This window comes from Eretmochelys imbricata, chromosome 2 (assembly GCF_965152235.1).
Source record: "Eretmochelys imbricata isolate rEreImb1 chromosome 2, rEreImb1.hap1, whole genome shotgun sequence".
Taxonomy (NCBI): Eukaryota; Metazoa; Chordata; order Testudines; family Cheloniidae; genus Eretmochelys; species Eretmochelys imbricata.
The window spans coordinates 112,183,336-112,209,963 of NC_135573.1; the positions used below are offsets into that span (position 1 = coordinate 112,183,336).

At 37.4% G+C, this 26,628-nt stretch overlaps 1 protein-coding gene across 4 annotated transcripts in view; it reads right to left on the reverse strand.

The window, feature by feature from the left end:
* NUP153 (nucleoporin 153) overlaps nt 1-26,628 on the reverse strand; it is a 63,315-nt gene that overhangs the window by 12,219 nt on the left and 24,468 nt on the right. For 2 of the 4 annotated variants that reach the window (XM_077810621.1, XM_077810622.1), the window contains exons 3-16: nt 24,603-24,851; nt 23,098-23,237; nt 22,887-23,015; nt 19,721-19,837; nt 19,547-19,591; nt 19,403-19,456; nt 16,752-16,898; nt 12,481-12,533; nt 9,305-9,437; nt 7,148-7,285; nt 6,217-6,309; nt 5,865-5,952; nt 3,176-3,295; nt 2,164-2,784 (exon numbers count right to left, since the gene is read on the reverse strand). In XM_077810621.1, coding sequence (XP_077666747.1) covers nt 2,164-2,784; nt 3,176-3,295; nt 5,865-5,952; nt 6,217-6,309; nt 7,148-7,285; nt 9,305-9,437; nt 12,481-12,533; nt 16,752-16,898; nt 19,403-19,456; nt 19,547-19,591; nt 19,721-19,837; nt 22,887-23,015; nt 23,098-23,237; nt 24,603-24,851 — 2,127 coding nt within the window. The remainder of the gene's footprint in view (nt 1-2,163; nt 2,785-3,175; nt 3,296-5,864; nt 5,953-6,216; nt 6,310-7,147; nt 7,286-9,304; nt 9,438-12,480; nt 12,534-16,751; nt 16,899-19,402; nt 19,457-19,546; nt 19,592-19,720; nt 19,838-22,886; nt 23,016-23,097; nt 23,238-24,602; nt 24,852-26,628) is intronic. The other 2 variants (XM_077810623.1, XM_077810624.1) reach the window with 2 other exon arrangements.

Genomic DNA, 26,628 nt, shown 5'->3' on the forward strand with positions numbered 1-26,628 from the left:
CCAAACCCTTAATGTGATTCCCTTTTTCTAGCTCTCTGGCCATCGCTTAGGCCAGGTGGGTGGGCGGGCTAGTCGCTCTCTCTATGGATGCCTATTCCTGCAAAAGGTGCCCCAACTTGGAGATGTTCCTAGTTTTATGCCTAAAGATAGATGGCCTTATTTCAGTGCATCTCCCTTCATTCTGCTCCCACCCACCTTTACTGAAAGTAGCCATGTGGCAGTCAGGTGCATAAAATTATAAATAAAACTCAAAACATATATATTAATATTGATTTTAGACATATAAATACACTACACACAAAAATCAGATGCAGTCAGGGTCAAAACATATTTATAAAGAGCTCAAAGATTTTGCACGGAAGAGTGGTTCTCTTCAACTGTCATAAAAATGAAAGTATGTGTACGTAGCTTCTCAAACTCAGAGGCCAAAAGGAGCCACCATGATTATTTAGTCTGACCTGCACATTATAGGCCACAGAACCTCACCCACTCACTCCTGTAATAGGCCCTGGCTGTGTTACTGAAGTCCTCAAATCATGATTTAAAGACTTCAAGTTACGGAGAATCCACCATTTACACTAGTTCAGATCAGCAAGTGACGTGTGCCCCACACTGCAGAGGAATGCGAAAATCCCCAGGGTCTCTGCCAATCTGTCCCGGGGAAAAGTTCCTTCCTGACCCCAAATATGGCAATCAGATCCTGAGCAGGTGGGCAACATGCACCAGACACACACAGGAAAGAATTCTCTGTAGTAACTTAAAGCCCTACCTACCCCCATCTCTGCTACTGGAGATATTTGCTAATAGTAGTTGCGAATGGGCCATATGCCATTATAACAAACCTCATTGTACCATCATCTCCATAAACTCATCAAAGACAGTCTTGAAACAAGTTGGGTTTTATATGCCCCCACTACCCCCCTTGGAAGGCTGTTAAAGAACTTCATTCCTCTGATGGTTAGAAACCTTTGTCTAATTTCAAGTCTAAACTTGACGGCCAGTTTATATCCATTTGTTCTTGTGCCAACATTGGCCCTTAAATAACTCCTCCCCTTCCCTGGTGTTTTATCCCTTTGATATATTTATGGAGAACAATCACATCTCCCTTCAGGCTTCATTCTGTTAGGCTAAACAAGCCACATCCCTTAAGTCTCCTCTTGTAAGTTAGGTTCTCCATTCCTCTATCATGTTTGTAGCCCTGCTCTGCTTTTGTTCCAGTCTGAATTCACCTTTTTTAAACATGAATTGCACACAATATTCCAGATGAGGTTTCACAAGTGCCTTGCACAATGGTAATAAACACTTCCCTGTCTCTACTGGAAATATCTTGCCTGATGCATCCTAGGATTGCATCAGCCTTTTTAACGGCCACATAGTCATCCAGTGATCGACCAATGTACCTAGGTCTTTTCCAACTGATATGTCCCCAGCTCATAGCACAAATTCTTGTTATTTCTCATTCATAACAAAATAGCTATGTGCTTATATTAATGAAGACTATATAGCTGAAGCTCTCCCCTGCCATCTAGAAATCAAGAGACATTCCACTAATGGACTGACAGTTACTTAAACATAAAAGGAATGTGGACACACTGCCAGGATATAAACTAGAAGTCCATTCCTACCTTCATTCTCTGATGAGTACACATTGGTACATCTGTAAATGTGTTTTTGAAGACTTTTTGGAACCACAGTTCAAGACAATGTGGTTTCCTTCTCCTCTCTATAATGCAGTACTACAAAAGCCATAGGAGAATGAGTCATTTGTCTTGCAAAAGGAGTTTAACTAAGTTATCAACTTGTGCTGGAAGATGAGCTACAGCTTAGGGAAGCGTAACCCTTTGGGGCAGAACTACCTCATTCCAGGCAATGAGGAGAACCAGATGCTAGTTCCAAAGCAGTGGCCCACAAGCAGAAACTTGGAAGAAATGGTAACCAGAAAACAGAATCAAATATTTAGATACAAGTCATAAGAGACAGATGTGTTAAAGAGCTTATACATTAACCTTAATCCTCAATTTTAAAACCAGAATATTCAGTGTTCTATACTTTAAGCTTCAAATAAAACAGAATGTTTTTTTTAAAGACAAAGGCTTTTTAAAAAAATATTTAAGCAAGCATGGACAGTTAAAATACAAAAAAAAAAAAAAAAAAAAATCGTACCTGGTCTCTCACATTGACAAGCTACACACTTACTGTCTTCTGCCTTATTTGACACAAGGCACACTGTACAGTCCCAAGAACCCTTCGGCTTTTTGAATTTGTCTCCAAACCCCAAAGTGACTGTAGTTTCAGTGCAGCTAGGAGAGGAAGTCACTGTTGTATTTTCTGTGACCACTGGCAATGTCAGAGCAGGCTTTACTCCTGTTCCAGGCTTTGGTGTCTCACAGGCCACGCATTTTGTAGCTTCAGGTTTATTCTGGACTAGACATGTATCACAATCCCATGTTCCTGCTGCTGTTTTAAATTTGTCTCCAAAGCCCAGTGTTCCTGTGGCAGGAGCAGTTGATTTAACAGTGCTGCTTAGAGTCAACATTCCACTCTGTTTAGCAGGGTCTGCTGTCGGCACTTTAGCAGCTTGACAGGTGACGCATTTGTTGTCTGTTGCCTTGTTTTGTAAGAGACACGTGTCACAGCGCCAATATGATGAAGCTTGTTTAGAGGTCTCTCTAAATCCCAATGAACCTGCAGAAAAATTACTTATTGCAGGCCGTGTATAAACTTCTGTGCTTGTTGAAACAGGCTGTGTGGCTGTAGGGGCGTGTGTCTTCAGAGAAGTAAAGTCTAGAAAAATATAAACACAAAATCAGGCACATTTACATTAGCTTCTTTGAGGAACTGTTTTTAGCCCTCATTCATCGCACCACACAACAGGAGATCTACACGGGGGTCCTGAGGATAGGGGAGGACTCCAGTACCATAAAAACAGAAGTGGTAAAGCCACTGTAGAAAAGCTTTACACCATCCACCCCTGTGTTTTTTTCCATAGTTAATATTGGAGTCCTGGACCACAATGGACTTCCATTCAGTCTTTCAACACTGAGCTTGTTTTCAATTTGTCAGCAAAACTTCATCTTAGATGAATGATTTAATTAAAGTTTCTCTAGAACTGCAACGCTGCATACTAGTCCAGGTTTTACTGTAAATTCTTTTAAAATGGAATCCATTATCTCACCAGGGCTTTTTAGAATATCCAGTACACTCCCTTCTTTCAGGACTTCTGCAGGCTTGAAGGCGCCATCGTACTCTTCCTTTTCTTTCCTCTTATTGCTGGTGCTATTTACAGCAGTGCTACCTTTAAACAGAAAGTTTACTACTTTCATGGAGAAAGTGAATCAAAAGGTTATTTCCTTCTTCCATCCCTCCCAAAAATATAAAGTTTTCAAAAGTCTTCCTACTTTCCAAGATTTGATTTTTAAAATTTTATGTTCACACAAGATAGAAACTTATGTATGCGTGTATTATTACAAGAACTATACAAGTCCAATCAACTTTTTATGTATAATTACAAAGTTACTTTCTACTTTCAAGAAACATTTACACAGCCTCTCACTTTCAACTTAGTTGACAAGCATAATAAAATTAATGCAGACTCCTGCAAAGAGAGGTTGGATGTAGAGCTTATTTTCCATTTGGAAATTTCCATTAAAAAAAACATTTTTTAAAAATAACCACAGAAAATGCAGTTTCTGTAAAACTGAAATTTTTCATAGAAAAAAAACTGATTTTGCTAGTTTTTTTTATTTATATTTTCCCCAACAGGAAAATATTTCACTCTGGGTCAGTTCATGCCAAATAAAAATATTTCAGTTTGTTGAAGTGAACCAAAACATTTGGTTTATAAAGTCAGTTCAAGATTAAACTGCATCCTCCTATCCTGCCACCTTGCCCCATGAGAGTTGTAGTTTGGATCTATCATGCCTCCATTCTTTCCTATGCGTTCGGCTCCCTTGCCAGTCTCTCCTGTGACTGGGCCATATGATGCATCATGGGAGTCGCATGACTATTCATGTATCATGAGAGATATAGGATGGCTAGAGAGGCCAGTCTCTAAGAGAGAATGAAGGCAGGAGGCACCCAAACGACAAATCCAATGAGACAATGCAGCACCAGAAGGAGATGCAACTTAACATTGAACTGAACTGAAACAAAAGGTTTCAGTTTGGGAATATCAAAGCATTTTGTTCTGATCAGAAATGCAGAAATGTAAAAACGTTTTGCCGCTTCTGAATCAATTTTTCAGAACTTTTTGTTCCACAATTTTTCTTTTATATTTTAACATTTTGTTCCACTTGAGGCTGAAAAGAAATGTAGAAATAGCAGAATTTCTGATTTTCATTTTACTGTAGTCATATGCAGTAGTATTAACATCCACTGTTGCAGTTTTCCCCAAGATTTTTTTCTTCCTTACTGTCACTGAAAACAAACTATTAGGGCCTGCAATTAAGAGTGGGAATGGGAAAGAGGAAGACTCAAAAAGGAGAGAAAAAGAGTTGTTTTCAAGCTACCAAAATTTTATACTTAGAGAAAGATCTGCCTGTCACACTGCTATTATTGTGCCTGTTTATGGACAGAAGACTTCAGTCTCTTGGACTATAAATATAGTATTTGTATGATTGATCTGACACAAAGTGCACCGTAAACTACTTTTTAATCCACTCACTTTTTTAAATGTCAGATCAATTTTTATTACTTTTTGTTAGTTTTTGTACTGCTAGACTGGGGCCATATGTGCCAAAGTTCTGGTAAGACAATTTCTATAGCTAATACCACAAGATAGGATTTCATCATTAAAATGGTGAGACAACCTGAACTGTGGTGGCACAAATATGTAGTTTTAATAAATGACATTTAGAAAGAGTTCCTAAAAAATCTGGGAAGTTACCCCAGTTTTGATGGAATAGAGCTATTAAGACAGAAGGGAAGGGAATAAGTTAATAACAGGACTTTCATGTGCAGTAACTACAGCACAGCAAATGTTCTGAAATTCCTTAGTGTGTAAGATGTGGATTTGACATCATTTTAAAACAAACAATCTGAAATAGTCAATTTAAAAAAAAATTAGTCAAATATACTTTCAGGGCCCTTGAGTCTCCCTGCCAGTTTTTGTAGTTTAAAAATCTGGTTTCCCTATCTTTTAAAAAAAAAAAAAAAAAAAAAAATTCTAACATTTGCTGTGTGAAAGACACCCACTAACAGAGGAAACTGAATATTTAAAAAAAAAAAAAATGCTATCAAATGCAAGAAGTTAAACTAAAAGAATTTTTTCTCTATAACCTTTCACAACAGTAATCTTAGTTGCTGCTTGTAACAATAGTATATAAAGTTTTCCAACAGTAGTGTGGTTTAAATTTACAGTGTCCCCATAACTTATGCACAAATTAAAGTATGCTTTACATGATAACATTTCAGTGGCATTTTCATATAACACACTATGCCAGAAGAAACCCTGGCTATGTAAATAAAAAAGCATCCCTTGCAACAGAGAAGTATTTAAGGTTGTGGTTGGGAACTATTATTGCTCTCAGAAGGAACAAGTCAAAGAAATAAAATTTCAAGTCTCAAGATAAACCAAACACGTTAAAAATCATTACTTAGGCATTGTGATTGAAACACAAAAGGATAAAATAGCAGCCTATAGGAGGAAAAGTGGAAGATTGAGAGTGAGGGCTGGGAGTGGGATGATTGTTCTAGAAACTCCTCCTGGTGACACACTAGTTCCAATATCTGGTGGAAAATGATCCCCATCTGAGAGAATGCAGATGGTGGGGTAAGACAGTTCAGCTAGGATATGCCCACCAGCCAGATCTAGTGCTAGAAAAAAATAAAACATTTCAGGTCTGAAATACTGGATTTTTAGTTACCTGGGCTAATCAGAAGTGGCACTGGAGTATCACTGGATCCAGAAGCTTGTGTTGATTTCACAACAGGAACACTAAATGTAAACCCAATCTGAAGAAGGGGAAGGGGAAAAAAAAAAAAAAAAAAGATCTTTTCAATGCCAAAAGGAAGAAATCTTAATTCAGTCTAACACAGAAGTACAAATTCAGACTTCAATTCTCTAGCATACAATTTATTTGGCATCCAACTGAATATCGAAACGTATGTTCCTTTTATCATTATTTGCCACGAATGCCACTTTACTGTTTTGAAATGTTTTGCTAAGCCCACAGCAAAAGCTTCAAGGACAGCAGAGTTTCTACATGCATTACTTACAGACAGTGGAGGTAGCACTTCTGCCTCAGTAGATTTTACAATTGGAGATGAAAATCTGAACACAGGACTGCTAGCATTACTTGCTGGTTGCACCTAAATTTTCAAAAATAAAAAAATTAGGACTATCTAAAAAGAAAATATGTTGAAAGAAAAACCAGTAACTATTTAAGGCTAAAAAAATATCAGGAGTTCTGCACTGAACTTCGGAAAGCTAGTTTTGACATTTATCATTCCCAGACAAGATCTATGATGAAATGCAATTAAGGTTCAGAGTACATATCAGCAGTTTATGGTAAAATATATCAGAGTCATGTTTTAATTATTCCAAAACCATATGGTATAAACTCAGAAAATTCAGAGCTGAGGTTACACTGAAAATATATTCAAATATGTTAAGGTACAAAAATGCAGCCAAGACACCTAAACAACCTTAAATTTAACTCAACATATACAAGGTCCTCCATAAATAAATGGGTCTCCGATTCTTTTTTAAAAAACTGTACACAAATATTAAAATGTCTCTAGACATTTTTAATGTTTATTTTTATTGCAGTTATATATACTAATTATTGTGATGACATTTCTTTCCTACTGATGCTTCCAATGCCATTTATGGTACTTCTGAATTGTTGAATAAATCTTGGCATACTGTAACAATAACAGGCTTTCCAGAGCACTTCCAGATGCCATACGTCTGTATTATCCAATAATTAATCCATCAACTTTGTGAAACTACATCAAAATCTTTCAGCAATCTTATTACACATCAGAATATAATGGCCCTCATTTACTCAGCTGTACATAAACTAACACTACTTAGTCTACCCCTTAATACGACTAAGAACATATCTGATAGGCAGCACAGTGAATGAACAAGACAAACCAATTCTAATCCTGTAAAGTTTTAAGTACATACAATGTAAAAAATTACCTTGTTAATCACTGGTTTTGTATTAGTGATTGGTGATGACGACACATTAGTACTGGCAAGGGCGCCAAAGCTGAAGTTAGGCAGTGATACAGTATTAATTGGTAAGGGTATTTTGGGTAGTACTGGTGCCTCCGCCTCCTAAAATTGTACATTTATTTAGTTATTTTTCTATTCTACATTAGAAACTACATTTCCCCCTCTAATATCTATACAAAATTAAAAGCAGCAAAGCCAAATTTAAAATAAAATGACAAAAATATATCCAACCCCCCACCCTAGTCTACTAGAACATTTTTAACCTTTGGCAGGCACTTTCCATGGGTATGCCATGATCATCATGTGTACAGTAGGTAGAACAGGGAAGACTGTCTCAAAGTTGCTAATTCAACCATTGCCCATAGGATGTGCCATAAAAATAACATAGAATGAAAGAGAGTCTGAGTTGTTAACAACAAAAACAAGTTTTAAATGGAAAGGAACATCATTTAACTTTAATAACCAAAATTCTAGAGAAAGGATAGTTGTGCTAGTTGATCCTCCCTACTCTTTAATTAAGAGGTGGGATTTCAATACATGCTGAGATTTGCAAGAAATCCTCTAGCAAAGCTAAGGAAGACCAGTCTTGACGTTTCTGATATTTCTAAGGTAAAAAAACACAGAAAGCAAGTTTTGTTCTTTTTTTAAAACACACACACACAAATCTTTCGGGCCTTCTTTATACATCACAGAGACACAAAAGGGCATAAGCCCTATTTTAGGAACACAGGAATTGTCACACTGGATCAGACCAGTGGTCAATCCGGTCTAGTATGCTGTCTGACTTCATGGTATGTCATATAGGTTAAGGTAAGGTGTAAGACAATTATGCAACAAACACAGAAGCCACTGAAGCATAAAGACATTTCTTTTAAGGTATTTAGCTGCTGAAATTAAACTGGGTATTATAAAGATTTAACTAGTTTAATGACAACCCATTAGTGGCACTTGGATCTATGCAGAAACAATTAAGTGTGGATAAATTAAGACCTAACTTTCTCCCTGTGTTTATACCCAAAGGAATTTGGGTTCCCAACTTCTATACTGGTTCATTTCAACATATTTAATGAAAAATTAGACCTATCAAATCTTTATACTAAGTTCTCTTATTTGTGCTACAGAAATACCCTCCAAGATCTCCAATATCCAGCTGGATTTTCTCTCTACATCAGTTCAGTCAAAAGATTGGTCTAACGATTCATAACTTTATACTTAAGACAAAAGAGGCAGTGTATAGTTTACTGTATGCTTTGGACTATACATATTTGAGACACTAAACACAGAAATAATTCTGTGGACATGTACTACTATTTATGCATTTTATTAAATTGATTTTTTATTATTAAAAAAATAAAGAGGGAGTGGCTGATTTGTGCACCCGGGACGCATTAGTCAATGTCACTCACAGATCTCTAACATATTTAATATTTTTGCATGCACATATAGTGTTGTCTTCAGCTTTATTCCATTTCAAAATTTTGATTTGTTCTATACTATTAAGTCATATAAGATAGAATTATGTAATAGTTTATTTGCTTACTGCCACTTATTTAATATTTTAATCCTTTAAAATAAACTGTACATATTACCCTGACATATTTACTCAGTGTTTCTTGTATAGATTTATTCAGCTGATAGCAGGGAAACCCTACAATACAATTGGAAGAACTCCTAAAGTAATATGGCCAAAGTTTCCAAATGCAGCCTCTAATTCGGGGTGCCCAACTTCAGAAATCTAGGGCCTGATTTCCAGAAGTGATGAGTAGCTATTGACTTTCAACTGGAGATGGAAGTGGCTCAGCACTTCTGAAAAGTCAGGGCCAGGTGTCTCAAGCTGAGTACCAAAACTGAGGCATTCAAAATCAGCAGCTCTTTGAAGACTTGGGCCTATATATCCAACAGAATTAACTATTATTATTTATTATTTGTATTATCATAGCACCCAGGAGCTTCAATCATAGTCCAGACCCCATTGTGTTAGGCAATGTACAAACATGACTGGCTTGTAACTATTAATTTTTTGTGTAGTCTCTTAGGAGCCAAATATTTCAGTTTCATTGCATCCATGCTTTGAAAAATTCCACTGTAATAAAGCAATTTAACTGAAGTATTTTCTCTTACCTGTTTGTCTTGTCCTGGTTGAGATACATAATGTACTCCTCTTTCCCTTCTCATCTTGCCACCTCCGCCACCTCCCACTCCAGAATATAATCCATTGGATGCAGGTGTACTGAATTTGGGGTATGTGAAATTGCTAGCACAGAAATAAACAGTATATGATTAGAGCGCACTCTTATTACTTAATTGTTTTAAGCTCTTATACCCTCAGTCTGGGCTGGAACAGAAACCTTCCTACCAACAGTCCGGAAAAAGCAAAGTTCTTGTCCAAGTTGTCTTGTGTTGGTCAAATAGACATCCCAAGCAATAAGAATATTGCTAAATAGAAAAAGCTATAACCATAAAAGAGAGTCAATCAATCAAAAAATCAATCAATCAGAAACAGTCCCAACTCCACAAGGTGTGATGTCTGAGCCAGCAGAGAGGAAGATGGAAAAATTAAGTTAGCTAGTAAAATATGTTATTCTCCCACATCCCTTATTGTTAGCCTGGACAGTGGACATTTCAAATGAAATATTCACCACCAAATGAGAGACCAGATAGAATGGGTGTATCGTGGGAGGGAGAACAGATCAGATTACATGCAAACACTGACACATCAAGATTTCAGCATAGAGAAGATATAAAAGGATGTCCAGGTACCTGTCTGCCACTGTTATGGAATGAACCTTGACAGAAGGCAGAGACTCCAGTTTCTGCAGCATGACAGTGAGAGACAGAAGCCTTAGAAGCTATTGCATCTTTTATATGGCCCTCAACAGAACAAAGAGGAGTTCTGATTGTGTTAACATCCCAGAATTCTTTTCAGATACACATACATCAAAGAGCTTTATAAAGTGTAATGGAATTTTCTCTTTTTCATTCCAAAAGACTGGACAGAACAAAGGGGAAAGATATTCTAACCCAAGTGGAAAGGGGAAAAACTACCCGAGGAAAGTAAGGAAAAAGGAACAAAATTAAGCATTATACCTTGCCCAGATGAAGAGAGAGATAAAAGTGCCCAACGGAAAGAAATCCTATACTGAAGCTCTTCTTCTGGCCAAGCAGATGACTACTAAAAAGGCAGGTTTAAGCACACATGAAGGCTTTTAAGCCCCAGGTCAAGTCCCCATGAGGATGAGGGCAGAGCCTTGGTTTAACCTTGTTAGATGCTCCAGAATAATCTCTTCAGCTCTGGATGAGAACCTATGGAAGAGCACTCTGTTGCCTCTTAAAGCCTAACTAGCACTTGGATGCTCAACCTTTAACTATCCAAACTTAAAAGAGCAGCAAGAATTTTAGAAATTTCATATTTTACTCAATTTAACTACTCCTGCACCAGAGCCTGACTCAGACTTTTATGCAAAATATGTAACCTTTTCTGCATACACCTGTTTGTCACTTACGGAGGAAGTCATTCCTCTGTCCCGAAAGGAAAGACTCTGACTTACAAGTCCTTACCCAGATTTCAAAAATGGAAAACTTTTGCACAAATCCTAAGGGACTTCCCTTGTTTCTTATCAAGAGCCACCCAAGAACTAAACAGACCCATGGATTAGAGTGCAGACTCTCTTGATCAATTAATACAACTGGATTGACTCTCCTGCAAAAAAAAAACAATATAAAAAAAGGTGTAATTATCCCTTCTGCAGAAGAGTAGAAATCCACAGAAGCCAGGCTTTGTACAAGTTCATTATCTTCATGCAGAGGATATCTTGTGAGAAAAATCCTATGTCCACTATAGAATAATCCATTTTGAGGGGGAAATGCTAAACTGAAACTGATACTGAGGCTATGAAAGTTGAGAGACTTATAAAAATCATAGAGGAAAACTCAGGTAATCATTTCCAAGGCCCACAGAACTGCTCGAAGAGGGTGAGGGCTAGCTTCTGAAGGCTAACAGAGCCTTGTGACTCATCTAGGGATGAAGCAGCAATTTGTCCTGTATGTTACACACAGCAAAGCATCTGATAAGGCCATGCTGCCTTCCACAAAGCATGAGACACAACTAAGAAAACCCCCTCACTGTTCCTCAGACGTTCTTGTCAGCTGCTGGAGATGGCCCATCTTGATTATCACTACAAAAGGTTCCCCTCCTCCCTCCACTCTTCTGCTGGTAATAGCTCACCATAAGTGATCACTCTTGTTACAGTGTGAATGGTAACACCCATTGTTTCATGTTCTCAGTGTATATAAATCTCCCCACTGTATTTTCAATTGAATGCATCCGATGACGTGAGCTGTAGCTCACGAAAGCTTATGCTCAAATAAATTTGTTAGTCTCTAAGGTGCCACAAGTACTCCTTTTCTTTAACTAAGAAAATGGTACTGGTTCACACTCAAAAGAACTTCCCTCAGAGAGAACCCTACCTTACTGTAGTAACCATATGTGTACAACAGGACTGATACATCAATTGGTTGCTAGGTTAATATACTCTTCAATATCATGAGCCAAAACTGAAGGTGAGAGTGTAGGACAGGTGGAACCACATAGGCTAGTCCACTAAGCGGGTTACTTCTGTCATGTCACGGGAAGTGGTAGGTTAGCTCAGAGCACCTTAAACCAAGGCTTCACATTCCAAACTATTAGAAAAACGTGAGGCTGCTACCATACAGAGTACCCAGATGAACTAAGAGAAACATCTTCACTGCAAAATGCCTTACTTCTGCAACATCTAATCCTGATAGAATTGCTAAAGGAGCTAAGGTAATATTAGAAATCTAGTTCAGCTAGCTGAAAAACTGTCCACACTTCCTGGAGAAGGGAAATTACAATGCCTCACCAGCCAAACAGCCCCCTCTACAAGAGTGACATTGCAAGAACTTTGTTTATTTCCCGTCTTCATTTGCTGGTAGGAAGACACATACTGGCTAATAAGTGGTTGTCTGTAAATCATGTTATTCTCATGTATCCTTTTTTCATTTAGTATAACTACTGCTATCGTTATTAATTTATCTATCATCATTCCCTTCTTTTCTACTAAGTGTATATTAACAGACTTCAGACATTTCATATGCCATTTCTGAGAAAGAATTCTTAACTAAAGAGTCCCAATTTCACATTCTGTTGTGTGATCAAGAAATATTTCTTATTTCCTTTACAAAAAGGGTAAGCACGGAGATTCCAGCAGAGGATGCACAAAGCCACCACCCTTCCCTCATGTAAGTAATTTAGATTAAATCTAGGAGGTCAGACATACCTTTCAGGTGGCTCTACTTGCTGTTCTGCAGTCAAATTCTTCTCCCTCACTCCCTGCAAATAAAGGAAAATAACTTCGGTTTCTCTGAATTTGCTATTATTTGAAGCACAAAACAAGACTATAGTTATGGCAATTCTTACAACATTTCTTCTGCTTCTTTTATTAGTTAAACTAACTAGAAAAATCTAACCGCATCTACTTAGACGTTGGAGTTAAGTCAATATTACAGACACACTCAAATTAAGCTTTGCAGCTCCAATGGGTGTCATCAGTTTATCACTATTACTGATTAAAATAATGGGAGATTAAATTAGTTTTGTATTAACCAAATTTCACTAGCATAGCCTGCATACAAGACACATTAAGTACCAATTTTAACAAACACTGGATTCCAAATAATATATTATAAACTTTTTGGACCAAAATCTGGGCTGATTTTACAGTCCATGCAATCCCACTGAGGTAATATTTACTGAAATTAAGTAGTATATCAAATAATACTAGCAAGGTATTTACATTAGAAAGAGCATGCCATTTTAACAATCCCATTAACCATAGAAACAAACATCTATTGACATCTGACTCATATCAATCTTCTATCAGGACAAAACACAAACTCTGCAATCTAAACAATTTATGAATTCATAGATACTAAGACCATAAATTACCATTATGATTATCCATTCTGACACTGTATAACACAAGTCCTATAATTTTACTCAGTAATTCCTACATCAAGCCCATAACTTCAATCTGAGGTGAAGCATATCTTCAGAAAGACATTCAATCTTGATTTTAAGACTTAAAGTGACGGAAAATCCACCACATACCTTGGTAATTTGTTCCAACAGTTAGTTACCCTATTTAAAATGTATACCTTATTTCTAGTTCAGTTTCTTTTTCCAGACATTGGCCTTGGTCATGCTTTTGTATACTAGACTAAAGACCCTTTAATCAGAAATTTTCCCCCTGTGTAGGTACTCAGACCGTGATTTTAATCTTCTCTTGGATAAACTATACAGATTGAGCTTCTTAAATCATCCTTTGCAAGACAGTTTTCTACACCTCTGATCATTCGTCTGAACCTTCTTTTCTGAACCCCAATTTTTCAATGTCCTTTTTGAAGCACTGAGACCAGAACTGGATGCTGGGCTCCATTAATGGTCTCCTTAACACTATACGTAGACATACTGCCACCTCTCTATCCTACTCAATACTCCTCTGCTTATACATCCAAGGATTATGTTAGCCTTCTTAGCATGGCATCTTATCATGACCCTCTAAGTTGTTTTCAGAGTCACTGTTTTCTAAGATGTAGCCCCTCACTGTGAGACGCACACTTTTTGTTTCTAAATGTATCTTATATTTGGCAATATTAAAATACATGTTGTTCAAATGAGCCCAGCTTACTAAGCAATCCAGAAGGCTCTGCAGAATTGACCTGTCTTTTTTTTTTTTTTTAATTACTCCACCAATTTTTGCGTCATCTGCAAAAGTAGCCAGCAATGATCATATATTTTCCTCCAGATCACTGAAGATAATGAATAGCACTGGGCCAAGAACAGATTCCTGAGGTACCCCACTGGAAACATGCCCCACTTGATAACAGTTCCTCAGTTACAATTACTTTGTGAGATCTATTAGCCAGTTCTTAATGAAATTACTATGTGCCACACTGATTATGCCATTTGCATAGAACTTTGTATTTGTATGGGGAAAAATCCCATTAGAACAGATACACAGATGACTGTGAAATACAGCTCATCTCTCTCCCCTGTAATATAACAGAAAGCCTCAGCTAGTCACTAAAACACACATAACGTGGAGTTTTGTATGGAATATTCAGATAACATTAAGGTTAGAGAGGTAGACCCTCAAAAAATTAGAAAATCCAAAATTAAGCCTGCACACTTAATCTTAGCTCTACCTCTTGCAGGTATGCATTTTTTCTGAGAGTTGCTATTGGAATAAAACATCTTTAGTCTCTTGCTGACTAAGCAGGCAGCCCTAACAGATCACAACCACTAGGTTTCTTTCTTTAGTTCAATTTTACAACTACTTATTTTTCTTCTATTAAACACTTTTACTCCCCCCTCTAAACTGCAATGAGTTTCTTCTCTAGGTTCTCACTTGCATCAACATGTAATCATTATGAGTTACAAGGGGCAGTTAAGGTCAACAACATAAAACAGGTCCTCCTGCTCCCTGGGCCCTTCCAGACATGAGACTTAAATCCAAACTGAAATGTTAAACACAAAAATGCTGAACTGAGGCACCCCCACATATGGTAGCTGTGCTGAGTTATTTACTAGCAGACAGTTCCCATTTAGAGTTCAAAATTCACTGAATATTTATTTGATTCTGACAACTTTTGAGTCTAATGAAAATCATGATAAAATATTTATGCTATCTACATAACAGCTCAAAATTTCAATTTAAGTTCAATATTGTAAAACTGAAAACCCTCCAGCCTGAGCCTGAACATCTACACTTCTAGTTTTAGCCCCACAAACCTGAGTTAGCTGACCTTCGCTCTGCGACGCAGTGCCGTGGGTTTTTTATTGCAATGTAGACATACCCCCAATGTCTCTGCACTTTAACAGCTCACCGTATGTTCCTGTCTCAACTCCCCCGTAGCAGTGCTGCCTTGGTTCACAATGGGGAGTTCAAGGAGCAGTGCCATGGACAGCCTTTCAGGCCTTAACGCCCAAGTTACGGCCACGGAACCTCTAAAAGTAGTGACAGTTAAGTGCCAAGTCATCTACCAATGAGAACTCTTGACATACAAGTCCAGTCTTCTCATGCCACTGACTCATTACAACCAACAGAACGGCTTCAAGCAAACAAACTGTAGAGAAGAGGCAGTGACCAAGTTATCACTCTCACAAACTTGAGCAGTGACATAACTCTATAGCCTCTATATTCATAACCATTAAATGCAATCATTAATTTAGCTTCATTACAACCTAATTTCTTCAAATATAACCTATGCACAAAAGATTTCAATTGATTTTAAGTATAAGTTTGAAGTGTCTGTCTTTCTTTTATTAAGATCACTCAGGAAAACAAAAAAACTTGACAGATAGACAATCAATCATTTAAGAAAGTTAACTCAAAGCTTATTAACAGATTTACTTGTAAATTCTCAGAAAATTCATTCTGTAAAAAGAGCAAGTCCTGTAAGTTTGGGGAGGGTAAGCTGTTTTGTTTTTTTTTAAACAACAAAAAGGTTAAATCCCTGCTTTTAAGGACAAAAGGGAACTCAGACTTAACTACTGAGCTATAACCAACTCCACCATAATAGACTGTATTACAAATGTCTGTGGCTGGGAAATAATATGTTGGTGTGCTGCCTAAAATCCATTCAAGCTTTACTCAGAAGAGCCCAAGGGAGAACACTTAGTGAAAATATCAATACTTGTTCCGAATTTTAACAATTATGCTTTCTATAGAAACATAAATGGCACCCTCTTTCCTCCAAGCCTATGCCACTTGGTTGTTCAACAATTTTACAACCCATACACTTCACTTTCAAAAATATCCATAGGTTGGTTTCTCCCACTCACGTCAGTGCTACTTCATCTTCCTCCAAAGACGATCTCTGGCAAAACAGGTAACTGCACAGGCAGGGAGGTTCCCTCACTCTTCTGGTTCAACCATCTCAAAAGAGACCCTCCCGACTTTCCAGTCCCCAGTATTTGCATAATAGGAAAGGACGAGGTACAATTTTTGTCTGGGAACTATGGTATATTAGAACAAGCTGCAAAAGTTTATATGTTTTATAAGTTACCTATAAAATTTTAGAGTAACACGAACTGAAATGCCCTACAGGATCTCACAAATTAGATCACTGGGAGACCATAGCTTAACTGAAGGGTAGTTTATACATAGCTCAAGTATGTTTATTTAGCATGAAAGTAATCCAAGTTTTGCTAGATAATTATTTCAGCAGAAGTTTCTTGTAAGACTATCAGAGATTTGATCATAACTAGGTCTCAAAATTTACTGCGCTTCTGCGTTATCCTTTCAGTCCAAATATAGTCCAAGCCAGCAGCACATCGTTACACTGAGGATGACCAACCAATCACATAATGGTCCACGAATACAATAAAAGTCGACACGAATTCAAATATTCCTTCTACAAAGATTGCTACTGTCTTAAGCATTACCCTACCCTGAATGTTATAAATTGTCTTGACAGGTAAGAACATCTCAATAGGAGAACTATTTATATTTATAGCTCTTCCAAAGTTAAGAGAAAGCATACTTACTTTGTGCTTTACGTCTACTCCCTGTGTAATCTTGCCTGACTCAGCAGCTGGAGTCAGAGATGGTTTAAAATACTGTAACCGGCTCACTGACTGAGAAACTGTCTTCGGTGCCACTAGTTTCTGGACTGGAGGGTGCTGGGATTCCACCTTTAAAAGAAGCAGCAATCAATATAGTTAGTTTGGAGACTTTGAGATCATTTATATTTACTTAAAAACCTGAATTAAACTAGCTAACTACCTCTACACAATCACTGCACTCAGTGAGGTGCTCTCATGTGCTATACAGGTACTCAATGCGCATGGAGAAATTAGGAAGAAAGTCAAGCAAGGTATTCAACTGTGTCTTGAATCTAAAACCAGGATTCCTCAGCTAATTTTAGTAACATTTAGGAACATTAATTCACTGAAATCATCAGAGTATTATTCTGTTTTACACACACAATGAAATTTGTGGTCATAGCTGAAGCCAGGAAATAGACTTCTATGTCAAAATGCTAATGGCTAATCAATCAACCCTCTGGATTTGATTACTCCAACAAATCTCATCCTAAAAAAAATACAACAGCATTAGTCAACTAAGCCCTCAAACCATGCAGGCACTTTGAAAATTTTACCCCACATTTTATTTTACTGACTCATTTTAAAAAGACAATGTCAATTCAAATTTTATCCAAAATTTTGGATTTTGCGTAAAGCAAGCTTCTACAGAAGAACCAAAAAGATGAACACAAAAGGAATCTTTAAATTATTTTCTTTTTAACAAACATTCCAACGTTAAGAGTTATTTTAAACAAATACCACATGCACTATATTTGCAACTTATACATTGCTACACTACATACATATCTAAAAATTAAACTGACTTCATTGATTTTCATTGTCCTAACAAAGAAATGTTTGAATATGTAAATAGTGAAAATTAATCTGAATTTTATAATCTGCTTCACTTGCAGTAATCTAGTTTTGTCAAACACCAGTAGAGAAAATAATTTACAATATTATTTTTAAACTAACAATATCCCTATAACTCAGGAAGGTTTTATTTCCCCTAGTGTAATTTCAAGGATTATTTCATGAAAAGGATCTTTTTAGAAGCTCATTACAATACTTCTTGTCTGCTTCGGATACCTTCCATAAACTATGTGTTAAACTAAGTTTGTTCGTCAATCTAGTCCACTCTAAATGGAAGAATTTTGCAGTGTGAATTTTAATGTGCATTATCAAAACATTATAAGGAAAGGTAGGCGGACATTTTTCTGATAAGGGACTACAGATAAAAAGCACTAATGTGAGTGCTATTCTGGCCTACATGGGTTTTTAAAGTAAGAAATGTACTGCACCACTGGTATCAATTGAAACAGTTTTTACTAAGTACACAAGTGTTCTGTCAACAGTCCAGTTACTCTGGCAGCTAAGCACAAACAAAAAAAACACCCAACAATCCTTGTCTCGACCAGCAATTACTACCATCAAGGGCTTCCCTTTTCTTGCCAAATATTGCAGTATGAATAGACAATTCCTTTCCTTTCAGCCAGAGACAGCTGTGTGCAACATTCGTTTAGCCTGACGTTGCCAGGTTCTCTGTTGCATAACCGCTACATCTTTTTTAATGCCTCAACACAGGTGTGGCTCTATAATTTAACTGAAAATGCTATATTGCAGTTTTCTTTGCAGTTTATTTACATGACACTTATGCTGAAGAAATTACACACTATACTTTGTGTTCGAGTGTCATCTTTTCAACAAATGCTCAACTACAAAAGATGTGGATTCTAATATGTTCTGGTAAACTGTCAAGTGTAATACTATTTCTAGTCAAAAGGTCAGTACAAAAATTTAAGAGACATTCTCTCCATTTTCTGTGTAAAACTTCATGTGGTGGATGCTATGGAAGGAAAACAATATTTTTATTTCTATAGTGGTCTCAGATCTCAAATTTATGCAATATTAGAAGTATCTGAAAAACCTGAAAAATCCATTAGCATTTTTCACTTGTTAACACCATGACAGGAATCAGGATTTACCATACCATTATGACTAATTAGGGCTTCTTTAACAACAGCTTAAACTTATTCTTATGTGTAAGAACATTGGTTAAAATTATAGAGGTGACCAGAAATTACAAAATTCCTTCCCTCCTCAGCAAGCCACCATTTTTCAAGACAGAAGCACTAAGAAGCACAGGTAACAAGTTTAAATCATTGGTTTAAATACAAGTCTGGCAAAGTCATTTAGCACCATTTATAAATATTTATTATTTGTTCCATTTCTGGTCACTCTTCCGGCACAAGAGCTTCCTCAAACTATTGTCTAACACACACCTTGCTTGCCAACTAGTAGCGGGAAGAAGCAAAGCTCCCTTTAGAGTTCCAGCCATGTTCCTCTTAGTAACAGATCTCAGGAAAGAGCAACACGAAACTAGCCTGCCCCAGAAGTGGAATGGATAACCGTCCCAGCCCTCCCAGATACAGTGTGTACAAGAGAACATTTTTTGTCATTAATAATCCAAACAAAATATAATTTTAATGTTATGTGAGTTAATATCCTATTCCTTGTATACACTATAGGTTTGCAGAAACTTCACAGTACTTAAAACTAATGAATATTTTAATTAAATTGATAAAACTACCTGGGTATCAGTGAATCCTTACCTGTTTTCTCTTTGAATGGAAGCGAGTAATATCCAGCATGCTCCTGTCCACAGGCTGTAAGGAAAAAGCCACACGTTAGAGGAAAATTCTTTACAATGACATTGGCATGAAACAAAAGAGAAGACAGTTTAAAGACAAACTTACAGAAGACAATGGAGAAGCAATAGAAGATGGAATCCTTTTAGCATCCTGTCAAATAAATATTACAGTAAGTTAAACTATATTAAGAAAGTTTTCACCAATATGGTGCAGGTAAGTTTAGAATGTGTTACATGCTCTTGCACTGAAACACAATAGAGTAAAATGAGAGCCATTTACTGCTAAAGGACTTGACATCTTCTCCAGAGACTGCAAGATGCGCCGCGCTGTGGAACTTGTCACTCCATAGGATTGCACATTTGCTTGCTTAGCTTTCATTTGTCTTCTGACTGGTGTCTGAAAAGTTAGCATGATAAATGTTAAAATGTTGGACTTCAACATTCATATATTTATTTGTTTTGGGACAACAATGGGTTGGATCCCAATATTTTAGAAGAGATGTGGGGAATGAGCTCAATGAGGACCTACTGAAGAAAATGGGAGTCTACTGGCTTCATAGCAAGAGTTGGATTGTGCCTGAAAGATGGGTGTGGGACAAAGTGACATCTTCATAGAATCATAGAATATCAGGGTTGGAAGGGACCCCTGAAGGTCATCTAGTCCAACCCCTGCTCGAAGCAGGACCAATTCCCAGTTAAATCATCCCAGCCAGGGCTTTGTCAAGCCTGACCTTAAAAACCTCTAAGGAAGGAGATTCTACCACCTCCCTAGGTAACGCATTCCAGTGTTTCACCACCCTCTTAGTGAAAAAGTTTTTCCTAATATCCAATCTAAACCTCCCCCACTGCAACTTGAGACCATTACTCCTCGTTCTGTCATCTGCTACCATTGAGAACAGTCTAGAGCCATCCTCTTTGGAACCCCCTTCCAGGTAGTTGAAAGCAGCTATCAAATCCCCCCTCATTCTTCTCTTCTGCAGGCTAAACAATCCCAGCTCCCTCAGCCTCTCCTCATAAGTCATGTGTTCTAGACCCCTAATCATTTTTGTTGCCCTTCGCTGGACTCTCTCCAATTTATCCACATCCTTCTTTTAGTGTGGGGCCCAAAACTGGACACAGTACTCCAGATGAGGCCTCACCAATGTCGAATAGAGGGGAATGATCACGTCCCTCGATCTGCTCGCTATGCCCCTACTTATACATCCCAAAATGCCATTGGCCTTCTTGGCAACAAGGGCACACTGCTGACTCATATCCAGCTTCTCGTCCACTGTCACCCCTAGGTCCTTTTCCGCAGAACTGCTGCCTAGCCATTCGGTCCCTAGTCTGTAGCGGTGCATTGGATTCTTCCATCCTAAATCACTTCATCCTAAATTCTTCCATCTTAAATCACTTCAATTCATATTCTTTTAATCAAAATGTAAAAGGCTGAAAAAGAAAAAAAATAATGGGCCTGCTATCTTTTTTGAAAAAGGGCAGGAAAGAAAATGTAAATAAAGGCTCATTGCAAGTCACATCTGAAGAATGTACTTTGAGTAAGCAAGAGAAGTCAGATTTACATGACAGTATAATGAATCATCTTAATCAGTGTATATCATGATTAGGAATTCCAATTTGTAGTTTCTCTTTAATTATTTTCAGAGTTTATATTTTGCTACTACAGTGCCTTGTAACTTCTTTGTAAAGAAGAGAAACCTTTATATTTACAACAATACACATCAAATATAACTATAAAAGAGAAGCAACAAAGGTCAAAAGGAAGAATACTCGGAAAGCTTCCTTGAATACTAATTTATTGTTGGGATCCTATGTTGCCCCTGTGTAATCACAGACACATGCTGTGCATCACACTGCTGCTATGTGCAGGTAGGAAGCAAAGCATAGAGGGTACAAGCAGCTAGTAACACTGGCTGTAATCCACAGCAAATAGCATGGGCAGGATGTGAGCTTATTCCCTCCTTCAAAGGAAGCTTGCCATTTTAGTTCCCCTTCCCCAGGCCCAATTATGTTTATTTTTTAAAACTGATTTTTGAAAAATTGCAATCAATTTTTTTTGGCTGTTTATAGCATTTATGATATTAGACATGGTCTTTAGTCTTTAAGACATTATCTGTCTTTAAGAGTTGTATCTTTGTAAAGTGGCATGTACGTCCATTCGGATTATGTAAATGTTTAAATGGATTCTGTTACAGTGTCTATCTTGACATTGCACTTAGGATTGTACCCTAATCTGTGCTGGGTAGAAGAATAAAGGTCAGCAAAACTACGTTAAGTAGTATGTCACTTTAAATATGAAAACTTTCAAAAAGGCACGAACATCTGTTCCTGCTGTAGTTAAGGTTACATGATGTTTTACACACACATTATATACACATACATACTGTGTGTATAGTGAAGCATGCGTAAATTATATATAAATTGTTATGCAACTTTAAAGCAATCACTACTGTTTCTGCTATAATACAAGTTTTCCAATTTAAAGATACATGATAAAGTATAACTGTTTTATAATACAGCTTGTCCCTGTCTCTCAGACAACAAACAGCATTGTACTATTTGTAATTTTCACTGATCACTTCTACAACATTCCTAAGGCCAGACTGCTATTACACAAACAAGGCACTGACCCTTTACTATTCTACTCAGCAGAGATTAGGATGCATGGAATTCATCATGGAAACCTGTATTCAGTGTTTCACTTACTCTGGTTTACATCCGGAAGAACAAGAGAAGCACAAGTCTCCATGAGAACCAAGGATTGAGTACCACTGCTCCAGTGAGACAAGGTGGGTGAATTTCTTATTGGACCAACTTTTGTTGGTGAAAGACAATTTTCAAGCTACAGAGTTTGAGTTTTCACCAACAGAATTTGCTCCGCTAAGAGCTATTACCTCACCCACCTTGTGACTCTCCTGGAATCAACATGGTTACAACACTCCTTTTAGTGGCTGGCTGCTGAAAAAAACTGCACAAGAGTGTGTATGCACACTGGAGAAGCAATGGTTGCTCTACAACAGTTTTTAAATTAAAAATCAGTTTAATAAGCAACTATTCATCACCAGTAATCCCACTGGTTAATATGCTCATGAAATTTACCTTTAAGATTGGAAGCTTTCCTGGTTGAAGACTTCTACATTTGACAGTTTTCTCCCCCATTACTGAATGTCAGTGACATCTCTATAATAGTATAAAGAAAAGGAGTACTTGTGGCACCTTAGAGACTAATTTGTTAGTCTCTAAGATGCCACAAGTACTCCTTTTCTTTTTGAGAATACAGACTAACACGGATGCTACTCTGAAACCTATAATAGTATAGTGTCTACTACTGAAGTATTTGATAATAAAGTAAGTTTCTGATCTATCTTGAATGCACATTTTCAAGACAAAATTTTCATTTTACATTTCAACTGCTCTTCCCTGCCCATATAACCAATGCTTTCTCTTACCTGATAAGGAGTAATTCGTATTTTAGATTGCCTTGCTGCTGCAGCTGCACCACCGTAAGTGGTTTTTCCAGGGTAAAATGGGGAATCCCCAAGCTGGCTTGTCTTAAGGACAGAAGTATTACCAAGTGACTGCAGAGAGAAATATTAATAGGTAGTTAGCAAAATGGAGACAAAACTAATGTGATTAGAATTTATATTGTGTAGTACTCACAGGGGATAGGGCTCCAAAAGCAGATAAGTTGAATGCAGGTTTTTTAGAGCTGGTAGCAGAATGTTGTGTGAGAGAATGAGATCGTTCAGCCTCTGTGGACCAGAGAGGTGGTACTGATGTATTTTTTGAAATTGCTATATCTGACAAAAGAACATATGGTGTGTGTAAATCATATTGTAAGTTAGTTAATACGCAAGAAAACTGGATATAAAACAGCATTAAGGAGAGACATAATAAAATCCAATATTTAATCCTGCACTATTCTACCCCAGGGTTTCAGGGTTCTTTAAACAGACTAATATTGTGTATTATGGCAATATAATCTGCTTCAAAGAGTAGGAGCACCAACATCATCCCTGAACCCAGGCTCTGTTCTCAAAAGTGTATACACAACTAGCCCTTAGAATGGAAATTCCAGGAACTAAACAGAACTGAATACTGATGGATTTACTATAAAACGGTATTTCTTCTTTCTGATGAAGACAGGAGGAGACTATAACACATGGGGATTGGTAATCAGATTATAAATCCTTCACACGTAAGTCAATGGTTCAAGACTAGCCCAGGTCAGAAATGACTCATTCATAAATCTGGTAACTGTTTAGTTATCCATCTGAAATGAGGTAATGCTCTTATTCCCATTACTATCAAACGGTCCATAGAAGCCACCAGCATTCTTACCGGCAAATTCAGGTAGGCCAAGAATCGCAACAGCATGGAAACAACTATCTTCACCAAGGATAGCTCCTCCAGAAAGGGGGAGAGCAATGGTAGATGCACAGTACGAGGAGACCTGCAATATGGCTGCCTGTGCTGTCTAGCACTTATTCTGAAGATAAAGGACCTCAGAATCCAAAGGTGTCAGTCCAAAACTTAAAATTTTACTTTAAAATCTTGAGAATGTTTTTCCTTCGTGAATGTAGTATTCATGAAATGTGACAGACTTGTCAGTATTGAAAAGTGAAGTCCTCTGTCCACAAAACAGATAAAGCACAAGCAGTGCAAGTCTCCCCACATGACCCTGACCGTATGGCTCAGCTCTGACCTGCAGAACACCCCAGCCCATTTTCAGGGTTTCCATTGCCATTCAATACTGAATTACATTGGTGATTTTGATATGAACATCCATTTAAAATTAAACTGATTGAGACCACCACCCAATTTCATGAGTATAATGAGCTGTCAGTCACTACTACCTCAACTTAGATATGAGTATAACCTAGGTGAAAGGCTTCGTGTTCCATCACCAAGTCCTGAGACGTCCTAGCCTCATAACAGCATTTTTCAGAACACTCATCTAAAAATTACAATGTGATGTAATATTTCAGATACTTAAACAAAGTTAAATTCTTAAATACCAGAAGATATACATCTAAGTAATTGGCACTAACAAACTTTGTATTTACTAAGATGACAGATGGCATATGAAACAAACTCAATTTATTCATGTTGTGAAACACGATCATCATATAAGGCAGATATAACCGTAGTAAAATGAAAGTTACCTTTATCAGATGCTCTAGAGGAGAAGCCACTAGTAGTTGAGATGTTATCATCATCATGCTGAGAGGTAGAATCTTTGATTTCTTTTACAAGGGAGAGTCCAGAACTGCCAATTGCAAATGCAGAGGATGTGGAGGGCTGACAATGTGGTGATGGGGAATCCAACATGGTGCAATTCAAATGACTCCGATGAAGAGAGGGTCTTGTTAATACATCTGAGAAGTTTAATGCAGATCTACTTGTGGACGGTTCTAAAGAGGAATTAAAAAAACACAATTAGCATTCTATTAGGCAAGGTAAGTGTACAAGCACACAGAAATCAAGAGCTGTTTTCTATCAACAGTCACTCTACTGCCATGTGTCAAGTACAAAAATAGAGATAAGCCAAATTTAACTTCTTCCTCACCCATACAGGGTTTCACTTAACTGTCTGATGACAGCAGCAGCACTACATGCAAATACTTACCCTACTGCAACATTAAACAAAATTTTAAACTACAAAGAAGTGAGGAAATTCAGTGTCAAGGTTTCCTTAGCAGCCCTAATGTTGTCCCCTATGTCCAATTGCTCTCAAATAGAGTCTTTCATCACACAAAATATATGCAAATTTACAAAATGCACGTATGAAGAAAATGATGAGATTCAGACATTAGACAATTCACCTAATTAATACAATCTCTATTAGATAGAAAGTATTAATAGTCACTTGATTATATGCAATAAAGGTACTTTTTTTTGTATCTTCTCTAAATTTTATTGTACTGGCTCCCCCTACAGATGAAAAATGCTGTGTCCCTGCCATCAATTATTGCTGGGATTTTAGCATACAGAGAGAGGATACAAACCTCTTGGTTTGTGTGAAAGTGATGCCACCCTATAGTAGCAACTTCTCAAATAAATCAAAAGGTCTGAAAGGCTATTGGTGGATTAGTTCTTATAGTTCTTGTGCGAAGGAGATGGCTATTAAAGTATATTTTATCTACAGGAGCCCGAGGCCTTCCTCAGATATTCTAGGAAAGCAAATGCTATTAATATCAGCATCTATGGATTAGCTCAGTGTCCAGAACCATGGTGCGGTCACTAACCAGTCTGCCCAACCTCCAGCAGATTTTTATGACAACATCTTGAGAGGAATTATATACACCAGGCTAAAGGTCCAGCTTGGGAGACAGCATCTGTGCTTCAGGTCAATGGTTCCTGAAAGCTGATTATATGGAGTTTGTTTTTTCTGTTCTCAAGTCATTAAGATTTATCTGTGGCATTCCTCATTTGCATCATAACTGGTCAAAGTTCTGGACAGTAGTGTTATTCCTAATCCTTTGGAGTTGTTTGAGTAAATCTGCTGTGTGGTTGTCCTTGCTGAGAAGTCCTGTAAGTACTTCTCAACCCAAGACAGTATGTGTTCCTCTGTCCTGAAGACATCCCCTATTCCTTTATGAAAACTTGCTCTCTAGTCAAGGACTGCGAGTGCTGTAAATTTTCTTATTTGCCCTTAAAGTCTTCTTCAAATGGTGTTGCTAGCAGAGGCAACTAACCTTCTCCAATTTGACAGTCATATAATGATAGATGCACACAAATGACCTCCTTACCCAGGCTAGCAGTTTTGGTGATCGCCACCACAGCAAACATTTTTAATACATGCTCACAGATGGGAGTATCTGGATAGTCCTGCACTGCAAATCTAAGAAACTATTGCCATGTCCTGCCAACCTTGTCATGTTTATAAGTATCCTAATTTTAAGGTAATTAAGAACTAACCTGAATTTACCACCTGTATTACTGATCAAAGGAGCCTGATTTAAAGGTCAGGACTCCGAGGAGGGTATCTTCCACTCATTCTAGGACTGCTCATCAGTATCTAGAAACATAATGAATGTTTCTATGGTAATGGGATAAGAGTTTTTCATCTAGAGGTCTTTTGTTTACAAACAATCCAGCTTACTTCTGAGTACAAATCATGACCATTTAACAGCTGTTTAATGTATTATGTGAAACTCATTGACATATAATTCCCTATAGGACACCCCT